This window comes from Heteronotia binoei, chromosome 12 (genome assembly GCF_032191835.1).
Source record: "Heteronotia binoei isolate CCM8104 ecotype False Entrance Well chromosome 12, APGP_CSIRO_Hbin_v1, whole genome shotgun sequence".
In the NCBI taxonomy this organism is placed as follows: domain Eukaryota; kingdom Metazoa; phylum Chordata; class Lepidosauria; order Squamata; family Gekkonidae; genus Heteronotia; species Heteronotia binoei.
Genome location: NC_083234.1, coordinates 57335763 through 57351477, shown reverse-complemented (window position 1 = coordinate 57351477; position 15715 = coordinate 57335763). Strand labels below are relative to the sequence as shown.

Here is a 15715-nt window from a genome sequence, read left to right as displayed (position 1 = left end):
TGCACAGTGAGCTCTTCAAGAGGAGCCTACTGCGCAAATAGGACCATCTAGCCCTGCTCAGCTTCCCCGCACCACGGGGAAGTCGAGCAGAGGTGTGGGCATTTGCATGGAGGGCTCCTCAAGAGGAGCCCTCCATGCAAATAGGACCATCTGGCCCCACTCGGCTTCCCCACACCGCAGGGAGGTCAAGCGGGGTGTGGGTGTTTGCACAGAGAGCTCCTCAAAAGCGCCGCAGCGAGGTCGAGTGTGGGGTGGGTTGCCCTCCATGCAAATGAGCCCACATTTTGGGTGCAAGGGGAGCCTTGCCAGGAGCAGTAAGTAAGTAAGTAAAATTTTATTTATATCCCGCCCTCCCCCGCCAAGCAGGCTCAGGGCGGCTAACAACAGCAAAATAACAATACATTTAACAAAACATTAAATTAACCCCAAACCGATTAATACATTAGTTAAAACAGTTACTGAGTCTAAAAACATTAAGTTAAATCTGGCAGTACCGTTATTGATCGACGCTATGCCTGTCAATTTATGTAATGATGGCGGATCTCCAGATTGGACCATTTTGATGTTTCTTTGTGGGCTTGGTCAGCCGTTCATGAATGCCTGTTTGAAAAGGGTGGTCTTGCAGGCCCTGCGGAACTGATCAAGGTTCCGCAGGGCCCGCACCTCCTCTGGGAGTTGATTCCACAAGCATGGGGCCGCGGTAGAGAAGGCCCGTGCATAGGTAGTCCGAAGTTTAACTTCTTTTGGCCCAGGGGTGGTCAATCTGTTTTTACCTACTGACCTCAGTGCTCTCTGGGGCTCATACGGGGAGAGACGGTCCCTCAGGCAGAGGGTGGAGCCTTGTTGGGGGGGGGGGGCTCAGCTCCGGCCCTGAACATCTGATGTTCATGCCTTGTAATTCTCAAACATCTGACGCTTGTTCTATATTGTTTCTACATTAAACAAATTTGGCCACCCCTATTCTAGATTCTACCCCCAGCACCGGTGCAAGACATAATACTGCTTCTGTCACAGGGCTGTGGCTAAGAGGGCCAGTATGGAATAATAGTTACAGTGCTGGGCTTGGTTCTAGGAGATCAAAATTATAAATTTCACAAATGAAGCACTACAGGAACACTGACTGTTTTTATTTAAAATGTTATACTCTGCTCTCTCAAATATTTCCAAGGGGCCTTACAACTTATTATTTGGCACATGAAGCGCTTTGAGTAACAGAGGCACTGTTATTATTACTATTAATATTATTACTATTAATAGTAGTATTGCTATTATTACTACTAGTTTTACCAACAGCCTGTCTGGAAGGGGGTGGGAAGAAGCACAGGTCAGTGACAGAACACATACTTTGCAATGCAGAAGGACACAGGTACAGACCCTGGCAACTCCTGTTCAAAGGTTAGCAGGACTAAAAAACGAAGTCTCTGCCCAAGATCTCAGAGAACTTCAATGATCCAAGGCAGATAATGCTTGGTTGGATGGGCCAGCACTGTGCCAGTTTCATATGTCGCAGCAGCTGTCATTCCAAGGACACCTGGTATCGTTATAGCAAGGCCATAACAATACAGCATCTCCCATTACACAAGATCTCTGCTCCAGAAGCTAAGGCACTCTGTGCTGGCTTGTCCTCATATTACAGACGGAGAAGCCAGCCAGCTCCATTTTATGCACATCAAGTGGCAAGTTGCCAGTTTCGCTAGTGGCAGAGCCAAGCCCTGCCCCCTAACCTCGAACAGTCAGGAAATGCATGCCTAGAGCAGCCAAGTTCCTGGACAGCATCATTGCTTGCTTCTTCAGAAGGCAGCTCACTGAAGAAATCCTTTTGGAAGATATATAACTGAATCCATCTCCTAATGCAAACACACTTCCTGTCCTAATAACCACGACTAAGAGAACAAGCAATGTTATACCTGTACAAAGAGAGCCCTCATGGTTTGAGCAAGGAAGCTGCCAAAAGATACGCATATATTAGCCTGAAGGGTTCAAACCAGGAGTAAAATGTTCGACCTAGAAGGTAGTAATGCGGCTTCTGGCAAAGGAACTCAGACTATAGAACCAGTGTGGCATAGTGGTTAGAGTGCTGAACTTGGAGCAGGGGAACTCACACTCGAATCCCTAGTCACCATCCATCAGTCTAGCCTACTTCACAGGGCAGTTGCAAGGATAAAAATGGAAGAGCAGAGAGAAAACCATGTATGCCTCCCAAGCTCATTGGAGGAAGAATGGGGAGAAAATGTGCTTAAAAAAATTTAAAATCTTCCCCTTCCAATACAAGCTGCCACAGAATGTGCCACTTGTGATCACTCAGCATGGTGCAAACAGAGTGCTTTATTCTCCAATGACCAGAATGCAAACAAATGCTCTCCAACAGCAGCCTGGAGCAACACAAGACTTCATCAGAAATGTGAAAAAATCTGAACAACAAGAACATGCACATTACGTGCTACTCTTAAAGTAAGTTGTGTGCCCATCTGAATGGGACATTGCTCCAAGCTTTTATTTTCTTTTTTGAATATTTATACGTTGGTCCAATAAAATAACGTTCCAATATACTTTATCTTTAGGAGAACACTAAAAAATTATTGGAGGATCTCTCTACCAGTGTGTAAACTGGAGCTTCCATGTGAAAATGGCAATACACCCCTGAACATACAATGATAAAGATGGACAAAATATGCCTTCATGCCTCATTGGACTTCTAGCTGGAAGCATCTGGCTAGCCACTGTTGAGGACAAAACCCTGGACTACAGCTATCTTTGGATTGGTCCAGTAAGGTCATTCTTATTCATGTAATGGATCAAGCAGATTTTCACAGTTTCTACTGTCACCACCATCCTGTCACAGGCAACAAGATTAAAACATCCAAGATCTGCCGCACTGCTAAGACACCGTGTCTCTAGATTACATTAACTGTCCGCCCAACATCCTCAAGAAGCCAGAATGATACATGTCGTTGACTTATCCTGCAGCCAAGCTCAGCTGATCTCTCTTAACAGGCATAAATTGCTAAGTGATATTTATTTTGGCCATGAGCTAATACACTTTACATGTACAAAACTCTGCTTGAACATCTCTGCAGTGCTCATACATATATGTTTGTAGTATCAAAAAAGAACATGCTAACTATTTTTACTTCAGATTTACACCCTGCCTTTCTCCTCAGTAGGGACCAAAGTGGCTTACATCATCCATCAAGATTCCGTTCCGGAGCCCTGACTTGGGATAGCCCAGCCAAATCCGATCTCATCAGATCTCAGAAACTAACCAGGGCCAACACTGGGAAGTACTTGGAAAGGAGACCTCTCTGGAATACGAGGAGAGGGTGGCAAAGGCAGGCTGTATCAAGACACATATCTGAATGTCCTCCATGCCCCAATAGTGGTTGCCAGAAATCATCATGGCTTCCAGGCATGCGCACACACACAAAGATTCCATGACAGAGTGGAAATTAAAATTCAGTTCTCCCAGATCCTAATCCAGCAGTCTAACCACTATACCACACTTGCTTTCTTAGAGAAAGAAGTGCAGAATGCAGATTAAGGAACAATGCAGCATTCCCCAAGTTTTAAAAATAACCCAAGGCCACATGTGATTCTTACACTCCAGGAAGAGATGCACTGGCTTCCTCCTTTTCCCTCAGTCACAAGTTAAGGCAATGGCAGAAGAAGAGCTCTAAGGGTCATATGAATGTAAGAAGCTGTCTTATACAGAATCAAGTTATTGGTTCATCTAACCCAGTGTTTTCTCCTCTGTCTGGCAGCAGTTCTCTAGGATCTAAAGCACTTAACTATCTTCAGCACCTGTTAGTTGAGACCAAAGACTGAAACTGGGTTCTTCTGTATGCAATTCTTGTGCTTTACAGAAGAGACTGAGTAGATGTCGATGGTCTGGAAAGTTCTGAGCCACTGCTGTACTTTGGCCAGAGCCGGCCAAACTACTTTCATTCATTTATTAGTCAGAGACAACCTGGCCGGGGGGGTGGGAATCCCCTGAATTTCTGTATACAAAGGGACCTGGGAAGAATTTTCACTTGCCACATGCATCCATAACAGCTCTTTGAGTTAGGCTGACTGATGGGCACAACATAATTTAGTGAGCTTTGGAGGAGTTTGGTGATTTGGATGTAACCTCCCTGGTCCAACTCCAGTATTCTGAGCACTACCCCTCACTGACTTAGTGCTGATTTCACCTGTGTCGCATTAAAAGCCAAGGTCTTCCACACGGCCATCAGTCAGGTAGTCAATTCATTTCAGCAAGCAAATTTTTGGGGTACTATTAAAAGGGCAGAAAATTAGCTTTTTGTTTATTATTGTATTGCTACTGTCATTGTAGATGAAGAGAAATGAAGAAAAGATTTTGATTTTCCTGCTTTCAACATTATGCCTTCATTTCCCCCTTGTTTCTTCCAAGACATTTTCTACAAGCCAAAGGAACAGTCAGTCCATATGAAGGTTTCACTACTTATTTTATTTTTAAAGCTTATTCATTGCTTTTTGTATTTAAAAAGTTGATATGCAATAACTTAAACAATAAAACAAATTTCCACTTAAAAGACAGAAACGGAACAAAAACAACTCAAACTGGAAGACCCCGGGTGTGCTGCAGGCTCAAACTCACCAGCCCCCTTTCTTCCAGTCCCCTCCTCCATAGTTTGCCATGGCATCTCAACTGGGTCACTACAGTTAATTAACTCCACACCATGATTTGCAAACACATTTCACATCATAGTTTAAATAACTGCGCTAACAAAGGCTTACCTTACTGCTAACTATACATAAACCAACCCAGAAATGATAAGAAGAAACTGGTGCATGACAGAGAGGAGGAGGGAACATACAAGCCCACGACACAGTCCCAATATTTCAAGCTGCAGATCATCCAGACTGAGCTTCTTTCAATTTATAATGTCTGAGGAAACAAAATTTTTACTATAGTAGTGAAGCCTTCCTTACATGCCACTGGGCAGCCTGTGGTATGGCCAATTAAAAGCTCCTCTCAAGACCCCAGCAAGATGTTGCCGCACAAGTAAGGAATCAAAGGTAATACCTCCTCAGAAGATCATCAAAAGATATCCTACAGATTCACCAGGCCTTCTAGCTCCTTGTCCAAATGATTTTTAACCCTCCAGGTTTTAGTTTATTGAAGGACAGCCTCTCCCCTCACCCACCCCCTACATGCCCTGATGATGGATCGCCACAACAGGACTCTCTTTCCTTGCAACTTCTGCCAGGCACTGATCCTGTTTCTTGTGGTTCTGGCCAAGTTGTGCAGGAAGGAATTGGACCCTGATGACTGAGTAACTTGATATTTTAGTTCAAATACCATTTAGTTTGCAACAATTTACCCAAGGCAGCAAAAGAAAAAAATTGTAGAGAGGGAGATAATCGTAGGTTTTGAATCTCTGTTCAAAACACAGCTTCCCTCACCGCTATACAGCCCTGTAGGCAGGTGAATTGCAGATTTTCAGCCATTTGTGCCACGGTCAAGGCTGTCTGGATGTTCTAAGTGTTATACAATTGGGTTCACTTCAGGTCACCAAATGTCTAAGAAGCTGTAGCTTTGCCTGTGTTGTGGCTAAGATCTCAAAGCATCTCTATCACAGTGCACTCTGTTAACATCAGCAGTAGGCCAGTAAGTCAGCAGTTAGAGGCAACAAGGCCAAATGAAATCCTCTTCAGTCTACCAACTGCCCCTCCAGCTGCCAACCCAGAGGCAAAACAGAACAGGGCTGGTGGCTGTGGCCCTGGGATTTGCTTAACAGATCCTTCCTTGCCCCCCTCCACAAAAGTAAATGCAAATATCTCTTGTGTAGACTTATAAATACACACTTGCTCTGGGACATAGGATAAGCAAGCAAGACTTCCAGGTGATGAGGAAAGGGAAGCTATATTGATCCACTTTAGGAGAAAAGTGGAGACTGGCCCACCACCCTCTCACTTAGTTTTGTAACATTAATTGATGACCACGGAGGGGCCTAGGAAAAGTCTATTCCAACCTTCGTCTCTGTTTAAATTTGTTCTTTCATCACTTAAAGCAATTGCTTGCAATTGGTCATTTTCTCTATTTACAGCAGAGCACCATCACTTAACAGTAGGCACACAAGAAATACTACAGTGGAAGCAAACAACTTATGGGCTGTGCACTTTATGCAAGCCACACCTTACTGAGGTCACTTCATCACACTTGCAATAGGGAGCATCGCTGATTTAAGACAGGAAGAGAGAGTGGACCTAGCAGCAAAGAATGGAAAATCCCAAGTGCCACTTTTCTTCAGACTCCAGAATCCCTAAAAGATCTTGTTTGCTGACTGTTTGAGAGAATAATTCTGCTTTGCCAACAGCTCCCTCAGTTCTGGAGAGGACAGCTGCCAGAGAAACTACCAGTAACACAGTGAAGTATAAACATATCTCTTCAGCTTCCCTGGGGGGGAAAAAAGCAAGCTCAGACCATGTATGTCGCATTTTTTTTTTTTACAATAAATATTCTTACCCTTATTGCACCTAAGGCAGAGAGATGGACAACTTCTTCATTCTTGGGAGTTAACTTTATTCTCCAGGCCAGAAGTATATTTTGTTGCGCGCAGCTTGAGTTGCACAAGTGATCAGAGTTACAGAGCACATGTACTCAGGCAAAGCCAGGGCATGACCTACAACACCTGGAAGGAGATGCAACATTAAAGTGTGGAATCTCCCAACTTTTGCAAACATTGTCTCTTTTTTAGGAGTGAAAAATGGGACAATATTTTACTACATCATGATTTATGTTCTGTTTAAGCTGCAATGGGCCAGGCTGCTTTGCAAACCAGATCAAACTCAGTCCACCATTGGTACCTGGCAGGACAGATCAACAGACTTTGTTTTGCAATATCTGGCACTACCAAGAATCTGTTACGCATCAGATCATTTGGATTCATCCCATTCTTTAGCCCTAGTCATCAAGCCTCATTCAACAAAACCAAGGTCCTGGGGTGGATAACAATATCTCAAAGAAACAAAGATATATACACATGAGGTCAACTACTATACAAAATTCTAAACCCCCTTTTCTTATTAGTTCAGGCTGCCAAAAGCCAATACAAATAAGAACATCTGTGTGGTGCAGTAACCAAAGTGTTGAACTTAGATATGGAAAAAAGCAGGTCCTAACTGTTGATCAGCAGGGCTGATAAAATCAGGGGTTTTTTACAAGTATCTTAAATTATTTTAGCTTTCAATTACAATGTCACTGAAATAAGCTGGTTTAAAACAAAATCTTGATTTGATATTTCACTATGGCTGGACAAAGTTAAAGGATTTTTTTAACGTGAAGAAAACACCCCGCTTCTGAAATTAAATGTCCGCATTGTGTATCCCTGATGTATGATGGGTGGCAACACAAGGCAGAGCCTTTTCAGTGGTGGCACCAAAGCTGTGGAATGTTCACAAGGCTCCTTTACTGTCAGTGTTCAGGAACCAAGTAAAGAAGGCCATCTTAACTGGCTGTTTATGGGACTGGCCAAACCACAATGGGGCCAAACTGACTGTGCTACCGGTGTGACCATGTAAATAGTGGCATTTACTGACTGGACTGGCTTCTTCTTTTGACATTTTAGATCTATTTGTTTTAGCATTTGAAATTTACACAACTGTACAGATGCTTGGGAAAGGGTAAATCAATGTTCAATACATACATACAGTATTAATTACTGATCACAAATGTCATTTGTTATAGTCATTCTGGGCTTCATTGGACTACATGGCTAGTAGATCACAGGTGATAGGATAGGTAATCTTTATACATGAGTTAAATTGCGCTCCTATGTTATGCTCTCCAGCTACCTAGGTTCCAAAATGTGTTCTCGCATTATGAACCTTTGGTAGAGTCAAACATCAACATTTACATTTTACCTCACAGTGAAAAACAATTTTGCCTTCTAAATATCTGCTCTTGATTATAGAAAGCTGCAGATGCTTACTGCTGAATCCTATCCATGCTTGTTTAGAAACCAGTCCCACTGAACAAACTTCCCAACTGCAGCATTCATATTAGTCCTTCAAGTAAGTGTTCTTGTACAGTAGCCTTACACTTGCTTATAGAAAACAAAACAAATATCTCCTCTCTTCAGCAAACAGTTCTGCAATATAAAAGCAGCCTGTGGGGCTGTATGACCAAAGGAAGAGAAATGTGTGGATTGGTGGTGGCTACAGTACCAAATTTGTTGGAAGACCGGTTTGCATATCCCACCCCTCTAAGTGGTCATCTAGATGCTGACAGTGTGTGTGGTGTGTGTGTGTGTGTGTATGTATTCGCCTTCATTGCCTTGTGCAAGTCAAAAGGAAGTCCTCCAATGAACTATGAGATTGTGGTACTCAAGTGCTAAACCTTTATAGGCAGAAACCAACATCTCAAATTGCACCTGCAGAGCTACAAGAGACACCAGAGCACTGGCATAGTATACTCCCACAAACCCCCCTAACGGACAATAATCGGGATAATTTTGCCCAAAGGGAATTTTCAATCTGACATTCTGACAGTTCTGGAAAGATGCCAGCAATGTTACACAGCAAACACTTCACAGAAAGAGAGAAGAGATGGAAAGACCTGAGCCACTTGCAGAATTTACCAAGCCATCAAGGCAAAGGTGGGCAGCAGCCAGGAACCCATGTGATGGATTTGCTTAACAATGAAGCTTTCAAAAGCCACTTTTCTGCATGCATCTTACTCCCCAGCAGCTCTGTAGCACTCTCTCACCCCCTCCGCCAAGAGATTCCATACACTGTAGGTAGGGTGGGAAAATAAGACTTTCAGAGCCCCCTTTGATTAGCATAGCACTCTAAGAACAGACACGAAAAAAGAAAGTGTTTCCAACAAGCAGCAGACACCAGATGAAGAGAAAATGCTTGCACAAGCTCACTCTCTCAAGCCTTTTCAGCCAGTACACAGCACGACAGCCTGCACCCCCTCCCCCCATTCAAAATGGCACAAACCGCTCCCCCACCCCCCATCATCACACGCAATATTCTCAACAGCTGCCCACGAACACCTTGCTTATTTGAGTTTCCCTTTGCAATCCAGCCCCGGTGAATGGGCAGATCTGTGAGCACAGCCAGTTTACCATGGCAGAGAGCACTCACACAGGAAGCGTCTATTCACACGCGCAAGGAGCTGATGTCATTTCGGCAACTGGGGAGGAAGGTTAGGTATGTCTTCCAGCGGTAGGCAAAAAACAAAAACAAAAAGAGAGCGACAGACACCCTGCAACACTCAGCCTCCAACACACTACAAACTGCTTATGTATATATTAAAAAGGTGGGTGATTTGTGACCTGCTCTGAAGCAAATAAACCTGTGGAATAATCCTCACTACGCACGGGAGCGATCCTCCAGCTCAAAAATTGAACCTCAGACTAAGGAAAAGGAAGCCAACAGGAAGTGCAGCTGCAGAGCACTGGGGGGGGGGGAGAGAATACGACCGCAGTGTGCATTTTGAGATGAGGTTCCTGTGCCTGAACAAACAGAGAGAACATGTGTACAAAGCTCTAAGCAACAGATTCCCTCAAGATTCCCTTTTAACTAGCATCAGGCCAAGAAAGTATGCTGCTCTCTTCAGTGATTTCTTCTGAAGAAATGGAAGGAGGAAGTCTCCATCTTTCTGGAGGCAGCACTAGACATATAATTCCTCTGTTTGCAGCTTACACTCCATTCTCCAGGTTCCTCTATCCTCTTGCAACCAACCACTGAGAAACCTAACTCCTGCCTCCAATCTACCCTTGCCTTCTCCAGGGTAACAGGAACAAAACAAAACCTTTTCCTCCGCCACCTTGAGGCCCAGATGTCATTTCTGTATGACCCTGCCCCCCCCCCAAATCTTCCTAAATCTAGGAGATCATAACATAGTCATGAAACTGCTGCTGCAGCAATGGGGAGGAGGGAGATATGCAAAACAAGATAGGAGAAGAAGGACCATTTTAGAAAGCCCACTGAATTCACATGGGGAAAAGGACTGGAAAAGACCCATCCTCTTACCTGTTTCTTCGTCTGCGAGGTGGCTTCTCCGCCAGGCCTGTGGTTCTGGAGAAGGGGCGGGGAAAGAGAGAAGGCAATGACCGAGGGCTGCAGGGACAAGTAAGGATGACAATCCCATTCCACCCAAGACAACACAACACTGGGAACCTCTACAAATTTCTGGCATTTGACTGTATGTTTACTTCCAAAGATCTCCTAAGAAGCAGTAACCACAGCAAAGGTCTCAGATGATTCCAGCGTCAAGAAATCAAGCCAGTATGGAAGCAAGTATATACTGGATGCCCTTCATTTGCAATCATATTAGCTCTACACATTATACAAACAAAGGATAAATTACCTGCACACAGAATCCACCCTTCTTCCATATTAGGAGAAGCCTCCCTTATGCCTTTGGACGGTGGCCTTATTTGATATATGTTATTTGGCCACACCTTCCTATGACATCTCTATCTCCCATGACCCCATTTGAAATGTGTTCTCACAACACTGTCCACTTTTGCAGTGACCTCCCACTCCAGACTCAGAAACCACTCTTCCCCCAAAAGCATACTTTGAATCCCACTGAACAGAACTAAATTAAGAGGGACTATATCATCACAAAGTAATAGCAGTGTTTCGTCTGTTTCAAGAACAATAAGTCTTTTGCACTTTAAAGACTAAGCACTTTATTCCAACGTAAGCTTTCAAGAACTATGTGAACCCTGCTTCTTCAGATGCTATGAATTGATCCTTGCTATGCAGCCAATTTATGTAGAAGAGAGTAAGGAAAAGGATACTAAGATACAGTGTGAAGTGTAATTATGTAAAATTTAAATCTAAAAATGGAAAGCATTCACTAATTACACTAAGCCACTTAACACCTATAACGGGCGGGGAATTACAAATTTTGTTAAGGTAGCCACTGTTGTAGTGAGATAAAAATTCCAAGTGCTAATTCAACCTAGCAGGTAGCATCTGCTGGTGAATCCCAATTTAACAGTTGCATGCTGAGGCCTCCCTTCAAACTTCTGCTGATGGATGGTGACTTAGGTCAGAAACCAAGGACCCCAAATAGATTAAACAGCCAAACTGGGATTTATTAGGAGTTTCCACACTCTTTCCCTGGAAGTACTGAACAAGGACTTAAAGGTTTTTACCTTGACAAAATCTCTAACATTATGCATGTTATCCAGTTTAACACAAGTAATAATCTATTTCTCCTATTTCACCTGACATGTTACACTTAATCCGGTATTTCTGGCATCTTATGCCTCCTTGATCCCAACATATTTTCCTCAAACCTCTACATAAAATGACTGCATAGCAAAGATCCACTCATAATTTCCGAAGAAGCTGTTGTCCACAAAAACATATGATAGAATGAAATTCTGTTAGATTTAAAAGATTCCTATTTGTTTTTTAAACATTCTGCCAATTGTAACTATAAAATGAACCAAGCTCTTTGACCCTATAAACCACTGCCCTTATCTACTCCCCATGACATTTTCTTTATAACTTGCACACCATGGTACCTCAGCATCCCCTTCCACAACACATCATCACCAGCTCCTCACCCAAGGATTGTCACATTCTATAGCCAACACACCTGACACCAAAACTTTCAGTGCCAATAAACCCCATGCCTCACATTCTCCTCTAGAGATACAACCTCCCCACATCACCCTCCAAACCTGAAACACGTACTATGTTTCACCAGTTCATCTTACAAATCCTACCCAACCCACACCTAAAAGATCACACACAGTACACTCTCACACCATGATCCCACAGGTCAGCCTACATCACTTCCAACAACTGAACCCCTTACCCCAAACCAGTCACCTGTTCTTAATTCTCTCCTTTAACTGCCCCAACAGCAAACCATGTTTCCCTGAATTCAGACATGTCTAGGTTTTTGCCTGTTCCCCAGGAAAAAAAATCATTTAAATCCACACACCACAAACAGGTCTACTGTTATGACATGGGCAATGGAACAGTTCCCAAGCCCAGTATCATTATAACCCAACTGCAGACCCCCTTGAGTCTGTGGGGGGGGGGGGGAGGAGGTTGGAGCAATCTCCAAATCTGAGTACTCCAAAATCCCCTGTAAATCCAGCGCCCTTATGGTTCAAAAGGAAACAGCCCCAACCAACCTACAATTACTCATATTTGTGCCTTATTGCCCTGGCACTTGCCCATTATATCCCAACTAACAAACTTCAAACTGTACACTCCTCAGGACAGAGGCCTGTTTTTTCACTCATACCATTCTATAAAGTGTAATGTACTTTACTATTCATCCTCCTGCAGTTCTTACATTCTGACAAAGCTTCAACTCTCAAGGCAATCTCCAGCCTCACACAGGCACCTAATTCCCATGCTCCTCCATACTCTTAACTTCAGCTCCTCCATACTCTTACAACATCTTCATTCAAACTCCCCCATTCATCCACAAACCCCACTCTCCCATATCCCAGCCAGTGTTCCCTTTAACCTGAGTTAGTGTGAGCTAGCTCGGTTTTTAGCCTCCGTCTCAGACATTTTTGTCTTAGCTCAGAAAAATGGTCCCAGAACAAACTAATTTATGCAATAACTCATAACTTTAATGCCAGTAGCTCACAAAGTAGAATTTTTGCTCACAAGACTCCATAGCTTAGAAGGGAATATTGATCCCAGCTTCTCAATATTTCAGCAGACACATTCCCACAGGACAACCCACAAGCTATCACTCACTGCCTCCCTATTCCCTTTTCCCATACCTCAAACCCCTAACAATACCACTAGCCCCAACTCCATCATTCTGCAAACCACCAAAATTATCTATCCTAGCCCTGACCTGAATAGCCCAGGCAAGCCCGATCTCATCTGATCACTGAAGCTAAGCAGGGCTGACTATGATATGTACTTGGATGAGAGACCTCCAAGGAATACCAGGGCCAGGACACAGAGGCAGAGCAATAGAAAGCCACCTGTGTGAAACATCCAAGCCCCACTAGGGATCACCATTAGTCAGCCATGACTTCCAGGCACACACAATACCAACAAAAATTATCTATCCTCTACAAACCTTGCATGCTAAATCCTCATAGCAACCCAGCACCCTAGAGTCTGCCCCCTCCCCAAATACCTTCTGTTCCTCCACTCGATTCATTCCTACCCTCAACTTCTCACAATGCCATTACACTCCCCCCAGTCCCAAATCACTTTCATACTAAGCACACAAACCCCCAATGCAACCTCCAACGTTCCCCATCGCCCTTAGCCCCACTCCCCTATATTTCTAATTTGCTACCACAAGTCCAGTCACAATACCACTGGCCATTACCTCCACTGCCTCCTGCCCTAACCCTTTCACAGTCATAACCACCTCTGTTCTTACATCCAATTCCCTCCTACCCTGAAACCGTGGCCCGTCGTATGCCAATAGCCCCAAACACTTCCATTCTTCAGCATACAATCCAGCAATGCAACACCACCCCAACAACCCACTCCTCCGCCGCAACCAAGCCATCATACCACTGCCCCCAGCTCCTTTACACCTTTCAGTCTCCCACATCCTTTCATACAAATCTCCCAAAACAACCCAGCTCTGCTCCCCCATAACCCCTCACGAAGAGCACTGCCAAAACACCTACCTTAGTCTTACCTTAGCCCTGCATCCCCAATTCTCTCCTACCCCAAAATCCCTCATAGTCTATCCCCAATTCCCCCAGGGCCCCCCGGATCGAGTCCCCAAGACAACCCCCACCCCATTCCTCCACCCCCACCCCACTTCCCCACCCAAGCCCCGCAAGGCACCCCTCAACCCCACTCCCCCTGCCCCTCAAACCCTAACCCACCATAGACTTCCACCCCAACTCTCTCCTACCCCCCGTCCTTCGCAGCCCCCCATCACCCCACAGCTCCATAGAAAAGCAAAGCCATTCCGCTGCCCCCTTACCTGGAGACCGGGCCAGTGCGAGGCAGGCGCTGCCGAGCAGCCCCTCTCACCATCCGCGCTCCCAGGCGAAGCCGTTCCTGAGGGAGCTGCTGGCGATGCTGCTGCTACCGCCGCTCACTCGAGGTTGCCCAGAGGGAGGGGAGAGCGACGCCTCAGCCTAACCTGGGCAAGGCATCGCTCAGCCAACCCCTTTGCCACTTCGGCACTTCGATTGGTTTAGCTCCTCCAAGGGGAAGACAAAACTGCCTCTCCATTGGTTATGCTTACTGTCTGTTTGTCTCCCCTCTTCTGTATCCCAGTCAGTTTTTTCCAGAGGCGAAGCGGGGGCGAGCGCCACCTTCAGGGCAGAGTGTAGCTTTGCAGGGGAGCTGCAGCCTACCTGCATCGAAATGAGGGGCTTGTTTGCGGAGGGGGGCTGTCTTCACAGGGGTCTTGGATTGATTGATTGACTGACTGACTATCTGGTCCTTGAGCTGCGTTTGCGTGGCTGTAAGCCGATCTCTTTTTCCTCTGCAATTATTATTATTGCTAAATGTAATTATTTTATCCTTATTATCATTAAATGTGTAATTAATGTAATTGTTGATCCATTTGTTCACTGAAATCATAGCCCGACTTTCCGTTGGACATACAAACAGGCATGATCTCAAAAATAAAAACTGCACCCACCAAGCAGTGTTTATTGTCAGCGCAACAACTGGCACTCAAGATTTTCAATTGCTGACTATAAAGCACAATGGAATTTCAGTCAGGACTCAGGAGCAACTTATAGCTCATAAGTAATCTATTTTTTCATTTCCAGGTGTTGGGGACAAACAGCGGGTTGCTGCAGTCTCTCCGCCCTTGCCTGTAAATTTCCCAGAGAGATCTGGCTGCCCCACCCTTGATGGTGGGCCCCATTTTACCCTGATCCAAGTGAGAGAGGTGCCCTTGATCTTAATTATTAACTACTTATTGAGCACCTATAGAATACTGTGACTCTTAACCAGGGTTATGTCCCTCTCCAATGGAGAAATTTACAAGAGGTGGCTGTTTAGAACTTTGAGGGGAAATGGGCAGCCATTCAAGATTTTCAGCTGTCCCTTCTCCTCAGAATGGCTTAAGAACGTAAGAGGTGCTTTGCTGCATCAGACCAGTGGTCCCTCTAGTCCAGCATCCTGTTTCATACAGAGACCAGCCAGTTGTCCTGGAAGTCCAACAAACAAGACAATATAAACCAAGACCTGCTGTTACCTACTAGACTGGTATTCAGAGGCTGATTATCTCTGGATGTCGCAGCTTTATTTAGTCATCAAGGCTAGTAGCCATGGATAGACCCCCTTTGTGCATCTGTCTAATCCCCTTTTGGACAGCTTGAGGAGCGGAGTTGCTTTATACTGCTCACCTCATTTTTTAAAATTCATATTTATAGTCTGCCTTTCTCTCTGGGACTCAAGGGTGGATTACACAGAACAGGTCTGTACAATCAACATTGAAGATAAAATCCCAGACCCTAGAAGATAAAATCCCAGGCCCTTAAAAACATGGCACACATCAAATAGGAATCAAACCCAATATTCAGAGTTGGCTGATGACCATCAGATACAAGAATCTCATTGAATTTAAGTTAAAGATCTGTTATCATACACTTGTGTCCCGATTATGCTCAAATAAATAAAATTGCCTTGTCTGGAATGCTGTTTTTAAGTCTGTAATGCCCGCTCCCTTTTCAGTTTGCTGAGCAGCTCCACCCACCCTCTATGTTAAAATGTATATAGATGAGGTGGAACTGAAAATCCTTCATTGGTATTTGGG

General features: G+C 44.5%; 1 protein-coding gene across 1 annotated transcript in view; it reads right to left on the bottom strand.

Annotated features, from left to right (window-relative positions):
• The window catches only part of SCAI (suppressor of cancer cell invasion), an 87981-nt gene extending 73906 nt beyond the window's left edge, over positions 1-14075 (bottom strand). Inside the window, exons 1-2 of the mRNA XM_060250788.1 lie at positions 13922-14075; positions 10003-10047 (exon numbers count right to left, since the gene is read on the bottom strand). Coding sequence (XP_060106771.1) covers positions 10003-10047; positions 13922-13974 — 98 coding nt within the window. The 5' untranslated portion in view covers positions 13975-14075. The remainder of the gene's footprint in view (positions 1-10002; positions 10048-13921) is intronic.
• Between the last annotated feature and the right edge of the window lie 1640 nt (positions 14076-15715).